This window comes from Moschus berezovskii, chromosome 25, assembly GCF_049115385.1.
Source record: "Moschus berezovskii isolate FMDL1 chromosome 25, NW_MosBer_1.0, whole genome shotgun sequence".
NCBI classification, from domain to species: Eukaryota; Metazoa; Chordata; class Mammalia; order Artiodactyla; family Moschidae; genus Moschus; species Moschus berezovskii.
Window position 1 is genome coordinate 5,301,758 of NC_142484.1, and position 16,331 is coordinate 5,318,088.

Genomic DNA, 16,331 nt, shown 5'->3' on the forward strand with positions numbered 1-16,331 from the left:
CTGGGGCTTCACTGGTGGCTCAGTGGTAAGGAATCTGCCTGCCAGTGCAGGAGACACAGGTTCAATCCCTGATCCGGGAAGATCCCACATGCCTGGGAGAAACTAAGCCCACGTGTCACAAGTACTGAGTTTGTGCTCTAGAGCCTGGGAGCCACAACTGCTGAAACCCAAGCACCCTAGAGCCTGTGCTCCACAGCAGGAGAGGCCCTCTCAATGAGAAGCCTGCACCGCAGCTAGAGAGTGGCCCCTACTCGCCAGAACTAGAGAAAAGCCTGTGCAGCAAAGATGACCCTGCTGCTGCTACTGCTGCTAAGTTGCTTCAGTTGTGTCCGACCCTGTGCGACCCCATAGACGGCAGCCCACCAGGCTCTGCCATCCCTGGGATTCTCCAGGCAAGAACCCTGGAGTGGGTTGCCATTTCCTTGTCCAAGATGGAAAGGAAAGATGACCCAGTGCAGCCCAAATAAATAAATAAAATTAGTTTTTAACTGTTTTTGTTTTATTTATGAAGATCTCGCCGAGGCGAAGAAGGAAGCCCCTGCCCCTCCTAAAGCCAAAGCCAAAGTAAAGGCTTTGAAGACCAAGAAAGTGGTGTTGAAAGGTGTCCACAGCCACACAAAAGAAGAAGATCTGGACGTCACCCACCTTCCGCTGCCCAAAACACTGCAGCTCAGGAGACAGCCCAAATATCCTCGGAAGAGCGGCCCTCGGGGAAGCAAACTTGACCACTGTGCCATCATCAGATTCCCCCTCACCACCAAGTCAGCCATGAAGAAAACAGAACTCACTGTGGACGTCAAGGCCAACAAGCATCAAATTAAACAGGCTGCGAAGACACTCTGTGACAATGAGGGGGCTGAGGTCAGTACTCTGATCAGGCCCGACAGGGAGAAGCAGCCCTACGTTCCACTGGCCCCTGGCTACGATGCTTTGGATGTTGCCGACAAAACTGGGATCATCTAAACAGAGTCCAGCTGGCTAATTCCAGATATAAAAGTTTTCACTATGTGGAGAAAAAAAGAAAACAGCTTAACAAAAAGGAGTGGGACTCCCCCTGCACCATGTCCTCCCCGATGGACCGTCTAGAAGGCGGCTTCCGTCTCGTAGATGCTACCTTCCTGAGCCCCCGCCAGCACCCCAAAAACACATGCCATCCTCCCCATTTTGCAGATGAGGAAACTGAGTCCCAGAGCTAACAAACCACTTCCCAAGCTGGAGAGAAAGTGGACAGCAGCCCACAGCAGCAGAGGGGCCCCGGGGCCAGCTCTCTGGGTCACTGCCGTCCCCATCAGCCTCCACATCAGCAGCGCTCTGATCTGCAGTGTCCCCGGGGCGCCCGCAGGGTGGACAGCCCGCTGCTTTCTGCACAAATATGTCCTGGGCCCAGCAGAGGAAGGGGCTGGACACAGCCCCCACTCCCATCAGAGCCTCCCCATTCTGAGAGCATGTGACCATCCCAGAGGCCTTGTAAGCCACAAATGTCCAGCTCCTTCCAGGGCTTCTGTGATATCGAAGTATTAAGTCTGCTACGTCTACTCCCAGGGTCCCTCACCCCACCAGAGGCCAGCACTGGCCCTCAGTTTGTGCCCCAGCCAAGCTCCCTTCACCATGGGCTCTCCCATCTCTGAAGCTAATGTGGTCATATCCCCAGCCCAGCTTTAAACAGCCTCCGCTGTCCAAACCCCACGGGGACAATCGGCTCCAAGCCCGTGCCTGCTGGGAGAAGTACCCATGCAAGGTCAGCCCATCAGCGGGTAGACGGATGAGCAGATGTGCTCCGTCCACACGATGGAAGGCTGTCCAGCTGTGAAAGGAGCAGAGCGCTGTCCCGCACCACAGCGTGGACACACCTCGCAAGCACTGCACTAATTATGAAGCCAGAGGCAACAGGCAGCCCAGCCAGTGAGTCCCTGCGGACGAAGTATCCAGAACAGACAATGCCATAGAGACCTGGGGTAGGGGGATGGGAAGTTTAAAGGGTGCAGGGTTTTACTCTGGGCTGATGGAAATGTTTCGTATCTTGACAGAAGGGGTGCTTGTACAGCACTGCGAATGTACCACTGAACTGTCTCCTTTAAAATGATTAGTTTTATGTGACATGATTTTCACCTCAATTTAACAAAGAAAAAAAAAAAAAGATCAATTCAACACCTTTCCCGTGTTTCCTATCTCCCTCCTCCAGCTAAAGTCTCCGGAAGCTTCCAGTGCCTTCTGGACCACATCCAGACTCTGCAGCATGATCTGACCTCTTTCAGCAGAGACCACCGGGTCTCTGAGGACAGGATCCTGGGACAGAGCCCACCTCCCCCAGAGCTGCACAGTCAGCTCATGCCTCCCTGTCAACCAGACACCCTGAGAGCAAAGGCCTGGGCCTCCTCCGCCATTCTACCCCATCCTATCACCAGCGCTTCAGCAGGTACCAACAGTAACAGCATCAATAAAAGAGATGATCCAAGTGCCAGGCATGTGTCAACGCACTGACCTACTGAGAGCAAGTACTGTTACGCCCATTTTACAGAAGAGAAAACTGAGACACACAAAGGTGGAGTCGGCTGCCCAAGCGCCCCCCACAATCAAGGCTCGGCCCAGTTCACCACCACAATATCCTTCACCCAGTGCTGCAGCAAAAAACAAGTCAGATAGTGGATGGGATGTTCAAGGTCCCACACAGGAGGAAAATCCAGACTGTGTGATAAGAGATTCTAGACCTTCCAGGCCAGAAAGATCAAGGACCTTATAACCCAGCAGGTACCACAGCTCTGCCACCAACAGTTCCTCCCCCAGGCCAGGGGCGTGCTAAGGGTTTCACAGGCAGTATTTAACACTCCTGATCAGAGGAAGGACACCAGGTGAGGACACAGGATACACAGAAGCTAAGTAAGTTGTCCAAAGTCAAACAGCCACTGAGCTTCTAGACCAGTGGTCCCTAACCATTTTGGCACCAGAAACCGATAGCTTGGAAGACAATTTTGCCACAGACCTGGGGGGTGGGGGAAAGGTATGGTTTGGGGATGATTCAAATGCTTTACATTTACTGGGCACTTTATTTCTATTATTATTATTGCATCAACTCCACCTCAGATTAACAGGTATTAGATCCCAGAGGTTGGGGACCCTTGCTCTTGTCCCAAGGGGTCTGACCCCCAGGGCCCCCGACCTTAGCCCTGGCAAGCCCAGGCGACAGGACAGGAAGTGCTCACCTAACTACAGCCCCCACCACCACCCCGAGAGCAAATTCTGCTAAATGCCTGAGCAGTGACACAGCGCAGCTGAAATTAAACGGGTTCCAAATACGACGGGATGGCCACAGCAAATGCTGGGACGCACGGGTGGACTGGGTAATTCTTGGAACTGCACGGGAGGGTTACAGGCACGTGGGCCCCAGCTTTGGGAAGCAGAGGGTCCTGCTGGCGGACTCTCCATGGACTCCCCACAGCACTTAATTAACTCGATGCCCACCTGTGGGCCAGGCAGTGAGCATCTGCAGTAACCACCCCCCCCCCGGGGGTGGTCCTGGGGTCAGTGCAGTGGGGCCGAAAGGGAGAGACCCTAGCCATGGACCTTCAGCCGACCACTCCCAGCTCCAGGATCACTCCAACAAAGGCATTTCCTTGGGCTCACCCCTTCCAAATTGCAACAGGAAGCAATCAGGAAAAATAATTAGCTACCAACTTACTGGCTCCACTCTGGACTGTGGCATAAATCTAACACAGAAATCAGGGACAGGACATGTCAAGAGCAGTCAAAATAGCTTCTGCAGAAAGTTCCCTCCCTCTCCTTCCATTTTAGGACCAGATTACCACACTAGTCGGGGCTCGAAAAACCTCGTGTTGACATGCTTCCTTAATGTTAAAATAATCAACTCTATTTTTTGCCTCCTACGCGACCGAGATCCACAAATGTGATCCTTCTCTTCGGGGGCTCGAACCGCAGGACAGGCACTCCAGTCCAGCAACATCACCACCCCAAGGTACAGGAAATCCTAAACTGCAACGCAGTGAAAAGCTACTCTGCCGGCAGAGAAACCCCACCTTTAAAACAAACATCTTCCCCCACCCCCAAAAAAAAACCCTTTTGCCTCCGTGATCCAGGCATTTCCGGAAAGAGAGGCAGCAGTGTCGGCCTGAACTACCCAGATACTGTCCTTTTTTTTGCTGGTATCAGACGGGGCCAAGAATGTAAACAGACTCCTGAAAGAGGCAAATTCAGCCTGAAACTGCCAAGGGTCTCCGGGGATTGGGGCTGGGAGGCAAGTGAACTTGAGGAATTACCCCTTCTCACCCCCCCAAACCTCAGCGGAGGGGCCGCAGCCCCGGGAATGTGACCACAGAGCCTGGCCAGGACACCTCCCTGCAGTGTCCTCGCTGGAAATATTCAGGGAGACAGCTGTTTGCCTTAAAGAGGCCCAGACAAAGGGACCCGAGGCCCCCCACCCCCAACTGCCACCAGCAGAAGAGCAGCCCAGGGCGCACAGGACTCCCGCTCCGGGGTCCACTGGGCCAGCCACACTCCAGAAAAACAAGACACTCACGTCGGAAGAGAATGATTTAGGTAGCGAGAGAGGCTTGCTTCAAAAACCACATGGCAATCTCCAAATTAAAAGAACATGTGTAGCTTTTCACAAGGCGCTTCGTTTCCTGAGTCCTCCTGACCTCAACTCCACCCCTTGGGACACACCAACAGTCGGAGAGAAAGGTCCCCAGGCTCTGATCTCCCAAAGGAGGTGTGTGTATACAGCTGAGGCCCCCACGCCGCAGGCTGGGACCCCGTCACCCCGCGCAACGGCCCCACGCAGCCGGGCCCCCCGGGGTTGGACACCCGCCGGGTGTCACGATTTGGGGACCCCAGCGGCCCAGAAGGGTGGTCCGAGTCGACCGGGCACACCTGGCAGGTGTCAGTCCGCGGGGAAACCGCCAGCGACGCAGGTGAAAGGGGCAGCGCCGCAGGCCAGGCCGCCCCGCGCGGGGTTCAGAACTTTCTCTGCGACTTAAATCAGTTCCCAGAGCGGGCAGGCCGGCAGCGCGGCCATCGGAAACAGGCTCGGGAAAAGAGTTCCCGACGCAGGGCGGCCAGGCCTGCCTCCGGGCCGAACGTCCCCGCTCCGCGCCTGCCCGCGGGGCCGGGGTCCCCACGGTGCCCGCACGGCCTCGCCCGGCCGGCTCGGGGCGAGCGCACTTCCGAGCGCGCCCCGGGGCCCGGGCAGGTGAGAACCCGCCCGCGCCGCACCTGGCGGGGTCGGCGGCGCCCGCGCGCCCCGCTCGCCGGCCCGGGACGCGCGGGACGGGGCCCGGCGTCCCGGGAGGGGCCCGGGCGGGCGAGACAAAGGGCCCGCGCGGCCCCCGGGCGGCGGGCGCGGCGAGGGGCGGCGGGGCCCCGCGGCGCGCGCCCCAACTCGCCCCCAACTTGCAAAGTCGCTTCGGCGGCGGCGCGGCGCACTTGGCCGCGGGGCCAACCGAGTCGCCCGGACCATTGTCCCCCCGGCCCGCGCCCACCTACCCGCGGCGGGGGCCAGGCTGCAGCAGAGCGCGAGCAGCAGCAGCGGCGGCGGCGGCGGCGGGGCGGGAGACCGGGGCGGCGCCGCCTCCATGTTGTCCGGAGCCGGGCGGGCCCGCGCCGCGCTCACTCGGGCTCCATGGCGCGGCGGCCGGGCTCCTCGCGCGGCTCCGGGCGCCTGCCGCCTCCCCCCTCGGGCGCCGCGGGCCAGGACGACGGGGAGGAGGGAGGAGGCGCGGGAGCGGAAGCCGAGCCGCGTCTCCGCCCCCCGCCGCCGCCGCCGCCCTCCGCGCCCCCCGCGCCGGCCGCGCCCTCCTGCGGGCGCCCCCCGGAGCCGGCCCGCCGCCAGGCGGCCGCCGCGCGCGGGGTCCCAGCGCCTCTGCCCGGGCCCCCTGCCCCCCGGGCGCCGGGGCTCCGCGGGGGCGCGAGGGCGGGCGCCCGGTTTGCACCCCGCGGGGCCTGGGGCCGGATCGAGCCCCGGAAGCAGGTGTGTCACCTGTTAAGAGCGGCCGGGACTGAGCTCGCCCGGTGGGGAAACTGAGGCACGGGGCAGGGGCGTGCGAAGGGGGTTGCCCCAGGGCACGCGCGGTCAGGCAGTTTCGGGGCCCCGAGCCAGGTGCGCGCGCTTTCCGGCGACGGCAGCCACCCCAGCAGGGTCCTCCTGGGGGCGGTCCCACGACACCTGTGCTCACCGGGGAGGGGGCCCGGGAAGGCGACCGCCAGGCAGGGCCGGGGCAGGGACAGAAGCGGGAGATGGTGAGAGGTGGGAGCTGCAGGGGAATCGGGGGAGGTTTGAGGTTTGCTTTCAAGCTGAACGTATACCCTCGACATTAACTAGGGTACGCAAACACTGAGCGGTAGACAACGTTGTTCTTCTAAATATGCTTGTAGGCGGCCTCTAGGGTGCAGACCTCACCTTTGATCATTCAACAAGCAGGCTCTGAACCACCCCTCCCCAGCCCCCAGCCCCGCCCCCTGCCCACCTGAGCATCAAGTTCGGCTACTGAACCCTCTGGGGCACAGGAAGCCCTGGGAGGGTCAGTACAAACTCTGGAACCCATAGGCCCAAATTCAAACTCTGGTTCTGCTGCTTCCTAGAACAAGGTGTGCCCTTGTTGAAAGTGTGTCCTTCAGTCGTGGCCTACTCTTTGTGACTCCCTGGACTGTAGCCCACCAAGATCCTCTGTCCTTGGGATTTCCCAAGCAAGAACACTGGAGTGGGTTGCCATTTCCTTCTCCAGAGGCTCTTCCTGACCCATGGATCAAACCTGAGTCTCTTGCATCGCAGACAGATTCTTTACCCTCTCTGAGCCATCAGGGAAGCCCAGAGGTGTGCCCTTGGGCAGGTCCAAATATAACCTTTCTGGGGGGAATTCCTCCCCTTATAAAACAGTGAGAACAACACTTACCTTGCAGGTGCTGAGACAACTCACCAGAACAGCCCCATCCATGAATACAGGCATTCGTCATGTATTTGTGACAACTTTACAAAGCTGGCACTCAGGCAGAATGTCTCTGTCCCCTAGGGTTTATATTCTAGAGAAGAAGACAAACAAAAACAAGAAGATAGATACATTTAAAACCAAAGCAAACAAACCAAAACACCACTAACAGACTCAGGAATGCCGTGAAGGATGAGGGTGTTGGGCTGCAATGCCTAGGGAAGTAGGGATGTCTGGGCTACCACCAGGGAGCAGTAGAAGAATCTGCCTGCCAAGGCAGGAGATGCGGGTTCAGTCTCTGGGTGGGGAAGATCCCTGGAGAAGGGCATGGCAATCCACTCCAGTATTCTTGCCTGGAGAATCTTATGGACAGAGGAGCCTAGCGGGCTGCAGTCCATGGGGTCGCACAGAGTCGGAGATGACTGAAGTGATTTAGCTCACGAGGGTCTTAGTTGCTTTGTGACATGTGGGATCTTTAGTTGCACTATGTGAACCGTTAGTTGCAGTATGTGGGTGGAGTTCCCTGACCAGGGATTGAACCCAGGCCTCCTGCACTGGAGTGCAGATTCTTAACCACTGGACACCCAGGGAAGCGCCGCTGCTGGAACTGCTTTTACGCCTGTTACCCACATGGCTTACTCCCTCGCATCTTCAGCTCCTCAGCCAGAACCCCCTGACCTCGCTTGGAGATTGCACACCACACCCCCTCCACTGCCAATCTTTGCCAGCACTTCCTGCTACATTTCTCTGCTTGAGTTTTCTCCTTTGCACTGACCAACACCTGACAGACACTGTTTGCTTATCTTTCTTCCCCTCATAAGAATAGACTTCCACTTTTTTTATTCCACGTGTATCCCCAGAGCCTACACCAGGACCGGACACAGTAGGTGCTCAATAAAGGTTTGTTGAATGACTGAATGAACTGAAAAGACCTGATTTATATTTATAAAAGGATCGCTCTGGCTGCTAAGTCGGGACAGGACTGTTAGGATGAAAGAGAAGATGCTGGGGACTGGCCAGCAGTGGGTACCACAGTAGCACCCAGGAGAGATGGCAGCTTGGATAGGTGGGGGTGGGGGCTCACAAGGGGCTGATTCCGGGTGCTTTAGAAAGAGCTAATGGGACTCCCCAAAGGCGCTGGTTGTGGGAAGGAGGAGAAGGGGCCCTTGGGTGGCCCACCCTAGGGGCTCTGCTTGTTCAGTCACTCAGTCATGTTCCACTCTTTGCAACACCATGGACTGCAACGCACCAGGCTTCCTTGTCCTCCCCTATCTCCTACAGTTTGCTCAAACTCATGTCCATCGAGTTGGTGATGCCATCCAACCATCTCATCCTCTGTCGTCCCCTTCTCCTCCTGTCTTCAATATTTCCCAGCATTAGGGTCTTTTCTAATGAGTCAGTTCTTCGCATCAGATGGCCAAAGTATTGGAGTTTCAGCTCCAGCATCATTCCTTCCAGTGAATATTCAGGGTTCATTTCATTTAGGCTTGACTGGTTTGATCTCCTTGCAGTGCAAGAGACTCTCACAATGACCACAGTGGAGGGGTCACCAGAGACCACCTGTGGGGGACAGGACTGTGCCCCAGGTCTCAAAGCATCGGAATGAGAGTCCAGGTTGCCTGACTCTGATCAGAGCTTCGAGGAAAGCTGTTTGCCAAGAACAATGAGATTGAATCACTGTTTGATTCTGTAGGATTCCAGCCTCACAAGGGCAGTCATTTTTAGACTCTTCACTAATGTAAGAAGCAACCGGAGAACGTGCTAAGCTTCCACTTCCCCAGAAGGCTGCATGTCACAGCTCATCACGCCACCCAGCTTTTCTTAGGCCTTGCATTTGCAAGTGTTCACTCCCAATTCCTTGCTCAGATGCGAGTTCCATCACAGTGAAGTAAGGGGGTCTCAGCACCTGTCAGATCTAATCATTTCTGGGGACAGGGGCTCATTTGGGGTCCATTTAGGGCCCATCAGAGGATGACATTTCAGCCCGTTGACACTTGGGGGAAAAGTGCCTCTTTGGTTTCCCTCCTAAGCTGGAACATGCTGACTCTGGAGAGTTATTCTGGGCACGTGAGCCCTCCCGCCTGGCAGGCCTGGCTGCTGTGGTCAGAGGTGTGCCCTGGGCTCCAGCATTTCCGGGCTCAGAGCCTCGAGCATTCTCCCGAGGCATGCAGTGGGAACATCATCATCAGACAGGCCGTCTTTCCCATCCCTGAGGGCCTCTCCCCGCCATGACACCACTGCCCGCCCTCAAAGGAAAGAAGAGCTATACCAGTGTTCTCTATACTTTAACACCCTGCATTAACGTGACTCACGATTGACGTGGGTCCACGATAGGGCAAGCGGATGGACTGCCAGGCACCCCTCTCGTGTGGGCACCACCTGCTCACTCTCCTCCGTCCAGTGGTTTTCACCCACCCCTTAGTTCTGTGGCCCTGAGCCTCAGCCCTCCCTGGAGTCTGGCTTGCCTGTAACTCACATCCTGGCAAGGACGCCCTGGGCAGCCCCAGGAGCATCTGGTCCATTTGGCAGTTTTATTTTCACTGCAGCTGAAAGAGTCGACATTCAAATTTCATCCTCCTTTTTAAGCATTTTAAAAGTAGGTTGAATGGGCTCCGTCGCTAAGTCTTTGCAACCCCATGGACTGCAGTCCGCCACTGGAAAGTGACGTGAAAGTGAAAGTCACTCAGTTGTGTCCAACTCTTTGCTACCCTATGGACTGTAGTCCATGGAATTCTCCAGGCCAGAATACTGGAGTGGGTAGCCTATCCCTTCTCCAGAGGATCTGCCCAACCCAGCACTGGAGTGGGTTGCTATTTTCTCCTCCAGGGGACCTGCCCAACCCAGGGATTGAACCTGCATCCTTCTGCTTTGGTGGGCAAATTCTTTACCACTGAGCCACCTGGGGAGCCCATAGTAAGCTGAACAGGTGTTGCTGTTCAGTTGCTCGGTTGTGTCCGACTCTTTGCGACCCCGTGGACTGCAGCACACCAGGCTTCCCTGTCCATCACCAACTCCCAGAGCTTGCTCAAACTCATGTCCATCAAGTTGGTGATGCCATCCAACCATCTTATCCTCTGTCATCCCCTTCTCCTCCTGCCTTCAATCTTTTCCAGCATCAGGGCTGTTTCTAATGAGTTGGCTCTTCCCATCAGGTGGCCAAAATATTGTAGCTTCAGCATCAGTCCTTCCAATTAATATGCAGGACTGATTTCCTGTAGGATTGACTTGTTTGATCTCCTTACAGTCCAAGGGAACGCTCAAGAGTCTTCTCCAACATCACAGTTCAAAAGCATCAGTGCTTCAGTGTTCAGTCTTTTTAATGGTCCAACTCTCACATCTGTACATGACTACTGGAAAAACCATAGCTTTGACTCAACAGAACTTTGTCAGCAAAGTAATGTCTCTGCTTTTTAAAAATGCCGTCTAGGTTGGTCGTAGCTTTTCTTCGAAGGAGCAAGCATCTTTTAATTTCATGGCTGCAGTCACCATCTGCAGTGATTTTGGAGCCCAAGAAAATAAAGTCTGACACTGTCTCCATTGTTTCCCCATCTATTTGCCATGAAGTGATGATACCGGATGCCATGATCTTAGTTTTCTTAATATTACTGTGTCAACTGTTAAATGTTTTTTATGTTGAATGTTAAATAGTATGTTAAATGTTAAATGATGCCATATCTTAGTTTTTAGAAGTTGAATAGTGGTAAAGAATCTGCAATACAGGAGACCCCGGTTTGATTCCTGGGTCAGGAAGATCTCCTGGAGAAGGGATAGGCTACCCACTCCAGTATTCTTTGGCTTCCCTGGTGGCTCAGACAGTAAAGAATCCGCCTGCAATGCGGGAGACCTGGGTTCGATCCCTGGGTTGGGAAGATCCCATGGAGGAGGGCACAGCAACCCACTCCAGTATTCTTGCCTGGAGAATCCCCACGGACGGAGGAGCCTGGTGGACTACAGCCTATGGAGTCACAAAGAGTTGGACACGATTGAGCGACCAAGAACAAAAAATACATCCACACGCTAATCCTGGAATATATGAATATTAACTGATTTGGGGAAAGGGTCTTTGCAAGTATAGTGAAGAATCTTAAGAGCAGGAGGTCATCTGGATTACCCACAGGACCCTGAATCCAATGACATCATCTTACAGCAGAAGAGGAGAGGGCTGTGCAAAGATGGAAGCACAGGACAGAGGGATGAGGCCACAAACCAAGGGACACCTGGAGCCTCCAGAAGCTGGAAGAGGTGAGGAAGAGTCCCTTCCTAGAGCCTTTGGAGGGAGCCCAACACTGCCCACGCCTTGATTTCAGACTTTCGGCCTCCAGATGTTGAGAGAAGACATTTCCACTGTTTCAAGCATCCAGTTGGTGGTGATTTGTCATGGCAGACACAGGAATCTATCACAGTCCCTAATTTTCATAAACCCATTTTATAGGGAAGGAAACTGAGGTCAGAGAGGTAAGGGCTTATCCAGGGATCACCTCCAATTTATTCTGTACAATAATAGCAGAGGTCAGTGGTCACAGCAGAGGCTGTGTGGCCTGTGAAGACTGAACTGTTTGCCATCCAGCCACTTACAGATGTGTTTGCCCACCCCTGCGCTAGGTGGCCCTATGGCAATACCTGTTCTAGAAAAAATAAAGCAGGGCAAGAGGGACAGGGGTAAGGAAGGCTTCATTAGGACAGTGAACATTTGTGCAGGGACCTGGAAGTCCTGTGCAAAGGCCCTGAGGCACAGTGAGGGGCCTGAGTGGCTGAAGCAGAGAGACAGCCAAGGTCAGAGGGGAGCAGAGGGACCTACCTGGTGGTCCAGCAGCTAGGACTCTGTGTCCCAAATGCAGTGGGCCTGGGTTCGATCCCTGGTCAGAGAACTAGATCCCAGATGCTGCTACTAAGAGTTCGCATATTGCAACCAAGACCCAGGGCAACCAAATCAATACTTTTTTTAGAAAAAAGAGCAGGCCAGCTCTGCAGGGTCCTGGGAGCCACCTCCTCCAAGTGAGCTGGGGGACCATCAGAGGGCCAGGAACAGAGGGAGCCTGAGATTTGATTTCCATGTTGCAGACTCTCTCTGCTCCTGTATGGGGCGGGAGAGGGGCCCAGGAGGCCAGCTGAGGGCCTGCCATTCACTATGACATCAGTGTTAGTGACATCCTGCCTTTGAACTCATCTAGCCAAGATCCTAGTAGACTTCCCAGAGGAGAAGCAGAGTGGCCAGGACCCAGGCTTTGGGGAGGAGGGCTGGGCTGGGCTTAGAAACGTCGGAATCTTCAGTATCTGAGGCTGTGATCCTGGAGGAGCAGTTATGAAGAAGGAGGTTCAGGGGCTGAGCGTTTGGGGCCCTCCAAGTTCAGAGGTGAGGGGCACCGAGAGACGGCAGCTCCCCAGAGCCAGGGAGGACGCCGAGTGGAGGGGAAGTGCCCCATGTGCTGCCGCCAGACACTGGGATGGGCGCGGACACATGTCCATGGGGCCCGGGGCGGCCATTCATCTTTGACCTTGAGGAGCTGTTTGGAAATCACGAAGTTGCTCGCACCTACCCAGCTTATATTGAGAGCTGCGTACACCACAGGCCCTTAGCTAAACACAGGAGTTCGGGGTGAGGTGGAGACCTTCCCCAGCAGCTGGATGGAGCCCCGGGCAGCTGCCACACCTCTCCAGTTGCTCTCATGGGCAGTAAATCCTCAGGTCCCGTCTAGTCCCAGGGGCCGCGTCCGCTTAGGAATTACAACTCCAGTTCCAGTTTAATGATCAAAACGACGGTTTATTCCCAATCACGGCTTCTCCCCTCTTCCAGCTCCACTGGGACGAGCAGCAGTGGAACCACAGTGGGGGAGGGCCAGCTGGGTCTCTGCTGGGCCTCCCTCCAGGAGGGAGGGCGGGAGGGGACTGCGACCCTCCAGGCTCAGGGGATTCCGGGTGCTGATCTCTCTCTTTAGGCTCTTTGCGGGACCTTAGGTATTTCTTGGATGGTGCCTGACCTCCCAGGGTGCACACCTTTGCCCAGTCATCCAGAAAACACAGCCACCGGTCCAGTTCCACAGCCAGCTGGGCAGCAACAGGGATGACCTTGGCCTTTAATGCATCCGGCGAGGAGCAAGCAGCAGGAGACACCTGTTCGCCTGGGTCCTTGAAGCCCCTCTTGCCGGTCTCGGGATGAAAGGCACTCTCTTTCTCAAGGTGGGCCGGGAACTCACTGGGGTGATCAACCAGCTTGGTTTGCCTGGAACTGAGAGGTCCTCAGGATGCAGAGCTTTCAGAGCTAAAGCTGGGTGAGTCAAGGCCAACAGGAGCCAGTCAGTCGCCCTCGGGCTGGTGGAATCCGGTTTCCCTCTGCGGGACCCTCACCCCAGGCACGTGGGGCACCAGAACACAGGTCTGAGGCAGGCCCGGTTCCGCGCCTGCCGCTTAAAATTATGTCACTGTCAACACGTCTCTGCCATTGTTTTGTTTTTTCTAAGTGGAGGGATATTTTGGATAAAAAGCGACAACAGAGAGATCCTGATGGATCATTTCATGCTTGTAAAAATAACTCTGATGATATTAAGAATTATGAGTGTTTTTTTCAGAGGAAACAAAACTCTTCTGCTTATGTGAGAGAATGTTCTTAGACCTCTTCCAAACTGTTTAATGGAGACACATCATACTGTCTGTGACATACTTTCGATATTTTTGTTTTTGGCAAATGTGGCAAAACCTTAACAAGTTTTGAACCTAGATAATAAAATTATGGGTGGTAACCATAAAAAAAATGTTATAAATCAGCCCCCCAGACTGTGGAATAAAGAGTGTGGGTTCCCTCTTTATTTGTTGGCTGGACAAATACGCAGTCGTGACACCAGGTAGGGAGTGCCAGGTAGAACTTTTTGGACTCTTCTGCGTTGGAGCCAGGTGACAGGAGACCCAGCCCAGGACCTCTCTGGACTTTCGCCCCAGGGTGAGGTCTGCGGCGGGAGGTGGGGTCTGGGAAAGGCGCCCACACTGCCTGGATTGGGCCCTGTGCTGGGGCGAGATGGGGGGTAGGGGTCACCAGGGATCCCCACGGGTCTCCTGTGGGGAATGGGCAAGCTGGAGGGGCAGAGTGGGCCCCTCCGAAGCTTGGAGCCCCAGGCAAAAGGGCACTGTTTTAGACCTTCAATATCAGACAGAATGGGCTTCTGGTAAAAAATCTGCCTGCAATGCAGGAGACACAGGTTCGATCCCTGGGTCGGGAAGATCCCCTGGAGGAGGGCATGGCAACCCACTGCAGTATTCTTGCTGAGAAAATCCCATGACAGAGGAGCCTGGCAGACTACAGTCCACAGGGTCACAAAGAGTCAGACACGACTGAACGACTGAGCACGCACCAGCGTCAAACAGGATGGAGGCAGAAAGTCCCATCTTAACTGGCCTCCTGGAGACTGGAGAGAGAGCTCAGCGCTTGCGGGAGGTCAGGTCGCTGGACAGCGGCCAGGCTGGGATGGGGACCCAGCCTCCAGGCTCTGCCCCTGCCAGGCTAACCCCCTCCTTGCAGCAACCACCTCCCTTCCCCAGGTCCTGGCCCCCTGCAGGGACCCCTCAGGCCACAGGCCAGCTCATGCTGCTCAGTTTGCAAACACCAGCAAGATTCTCCCTTCTTAAGAAAGGGTAGCGAAACCTCACCATCCCCCGCCATGCCTTCCTGTCTGTCTGCTCAGCTGCCAAGCCCTTCCAGCCCACCGTCTACACTCGCTGCCGCCTGGCCTCACCACCTGCTCATTCAGTCCTGCCCCTGCGATGACCTTCGGTCGCCAGCTGCACAGGCCATTGCTGCTGCGTCCGTCTTGGTGAGGGTTCTGCAGGTCTCCAACACCCCCTCCCCAGCCTCCCTCCCTTGAGCCCCTTCCCCCTCCCAGACTGTCACACGCTGTCCTGCTCACACCCTGCCCTGTATTAGGCACGGCCCTCTGCTACAGGAGCCCCTGGTGGCTCAGATGTTAAAGAGTCTGCCTGCAGTGCAGGAGACCCAGGTTCGATCCCTGAGTTAAGAAGATCCCCTGGAGGAGGAAACAACAATCCCATGGACGGAGGAGCCAGGCGGGCTACAGTCCATAGGGTCACAGAGTCGGCCACAACTGAGTGACGTCACTTTCTTCTCTTTGCTGCGCTCCCCACTGTGGCCTGTCCGTCAGTGTGGCCAGCGTGATGGCCCTAAAATGCCCACCTGGCAGGGCCCTCCCTTCAAACAAACCGTCTCTGGCTCCCCAGTGCCCCTGACGGCCCTCCCCCAGGAGCAGCACAGCTCCTCCAGCCTGGTCACAGTACCCCTGGCCCCGTAGTCTTGGGTCTCCCACTGGGTCTCTGCAGGCCTGAGGGTCCCCTTTTTCTGGGGGAGGCAGGGGCTGTCAGAGCAGCGTGGCGAGGTGGGCTGCGCCTTCACAGAGTTGGCTGGGACAGGCACCCACAGGGGCTGGCGCTCCCATGGGAGGAGGGCGTGTGCCGGGAACAGTGACCCCGGCCAGGGCCCAGAGCGGCTGGCTGGCTGGTGGGGTGTGGAAGCGGGAGGTGGCCTGTAGGCAGGCCGACTGCAGGGCCGAGAACCCAGGCGGGGTATCCTGCGAGCTCCTCACCGGGGGAACTTTGTGCAGGAGCGTTCCTGGCGCGCAGACTTGCGGGGCGGGGATCTGGCGGTCCCCAGAAGCTGTGATCGCAGATTCTAGATCGCAGATTCACCTTCCGCCCCCGCGGTGGAGGAGGGTGCCTGGAAGGGGTCTTGAATCCTGGGTACCCTGAAGGCTCCGCCTTCCGCCCTTGGGGTCTCAGAAGCAGCAGCAGCCCCCAGGCTCTGGCGGGAGTGGGCGGGGTTATCCCCCCACCCCGCCCCGCGCAGATCCCCTGGATACCCGGGCCTGGTGCTGAGCCCGGAGAGACCCGTGCGGGGGCGCTGGGCTCAGAGAGGACACCGGCCCTCCCTCAGGCAGCGGCGAGGCAGGGCCGGCCTCTCGGCCTTGTCCCTGGGCAGCACCAGGGGCAGCCGGTGCTGGGGCGCGGACCGCGGGGGAGGCGCGTCCTGCCCGAGCCCCACCCGGACCGGGATCACACATCCTCCCTGCTTAGCAGCGAGCCTCCGACCAAAGCTCACCGCCCGCCACGGCCGGCGGGGCGCGCGGGCGCCTTTGAGGAGCAGCCCCCACCGCCCAGTCGGCAAACGCTGCAGACTTTGCACCCAGGGTTTCCTCCTGGCAAGGACGGGGCGCACCCACCGCGGGCTGCCCGCCGCTTTCTCTGGGGTGGGGGTGGGGTGAAGGGGGGTGCGGGGGCTACCGGTGAGTCTTCCCCAGCCCAGGGTTCTCGGTTCTCCAGGAGCACCTGCCTGCTCGTGAAATCCTCCTACCTGAAGAGGGATTATGCCCATTCTATAGATGGGAAAACTGAGGCCCG

General features: G+C 56.7%; 1 protein-coding gene across 2 annotated transcripts in view; it reads right to left on the reverse strand.

Annotated features, from left to right (window-relative positions):
• Window positions 1–5,696, reverse strand: part of LRP5 (LDL receptor related protein 5) — a 125,600-nt gene extending 119,904 nt beyond the window's left edge. For both annotated transcript variants that reach the window (XM_055415337.2, XM_055415336.2), the window contains exon 1: window positions 5,497–5,696. In XM_055415337.2, coding sequence (XP_055271312.2) covers window positions 5,497–5,587 — 91 coding nt within the window. In that variant the 5' untranslated portion in view covers window positions 5,588–5,696. The remainder of the gene's footprint in view (window positions 1–5,496) is intronic.
• Between the last annotated feature and the right edge of the window lie 10,635 nt (window positions 5,697–16,331).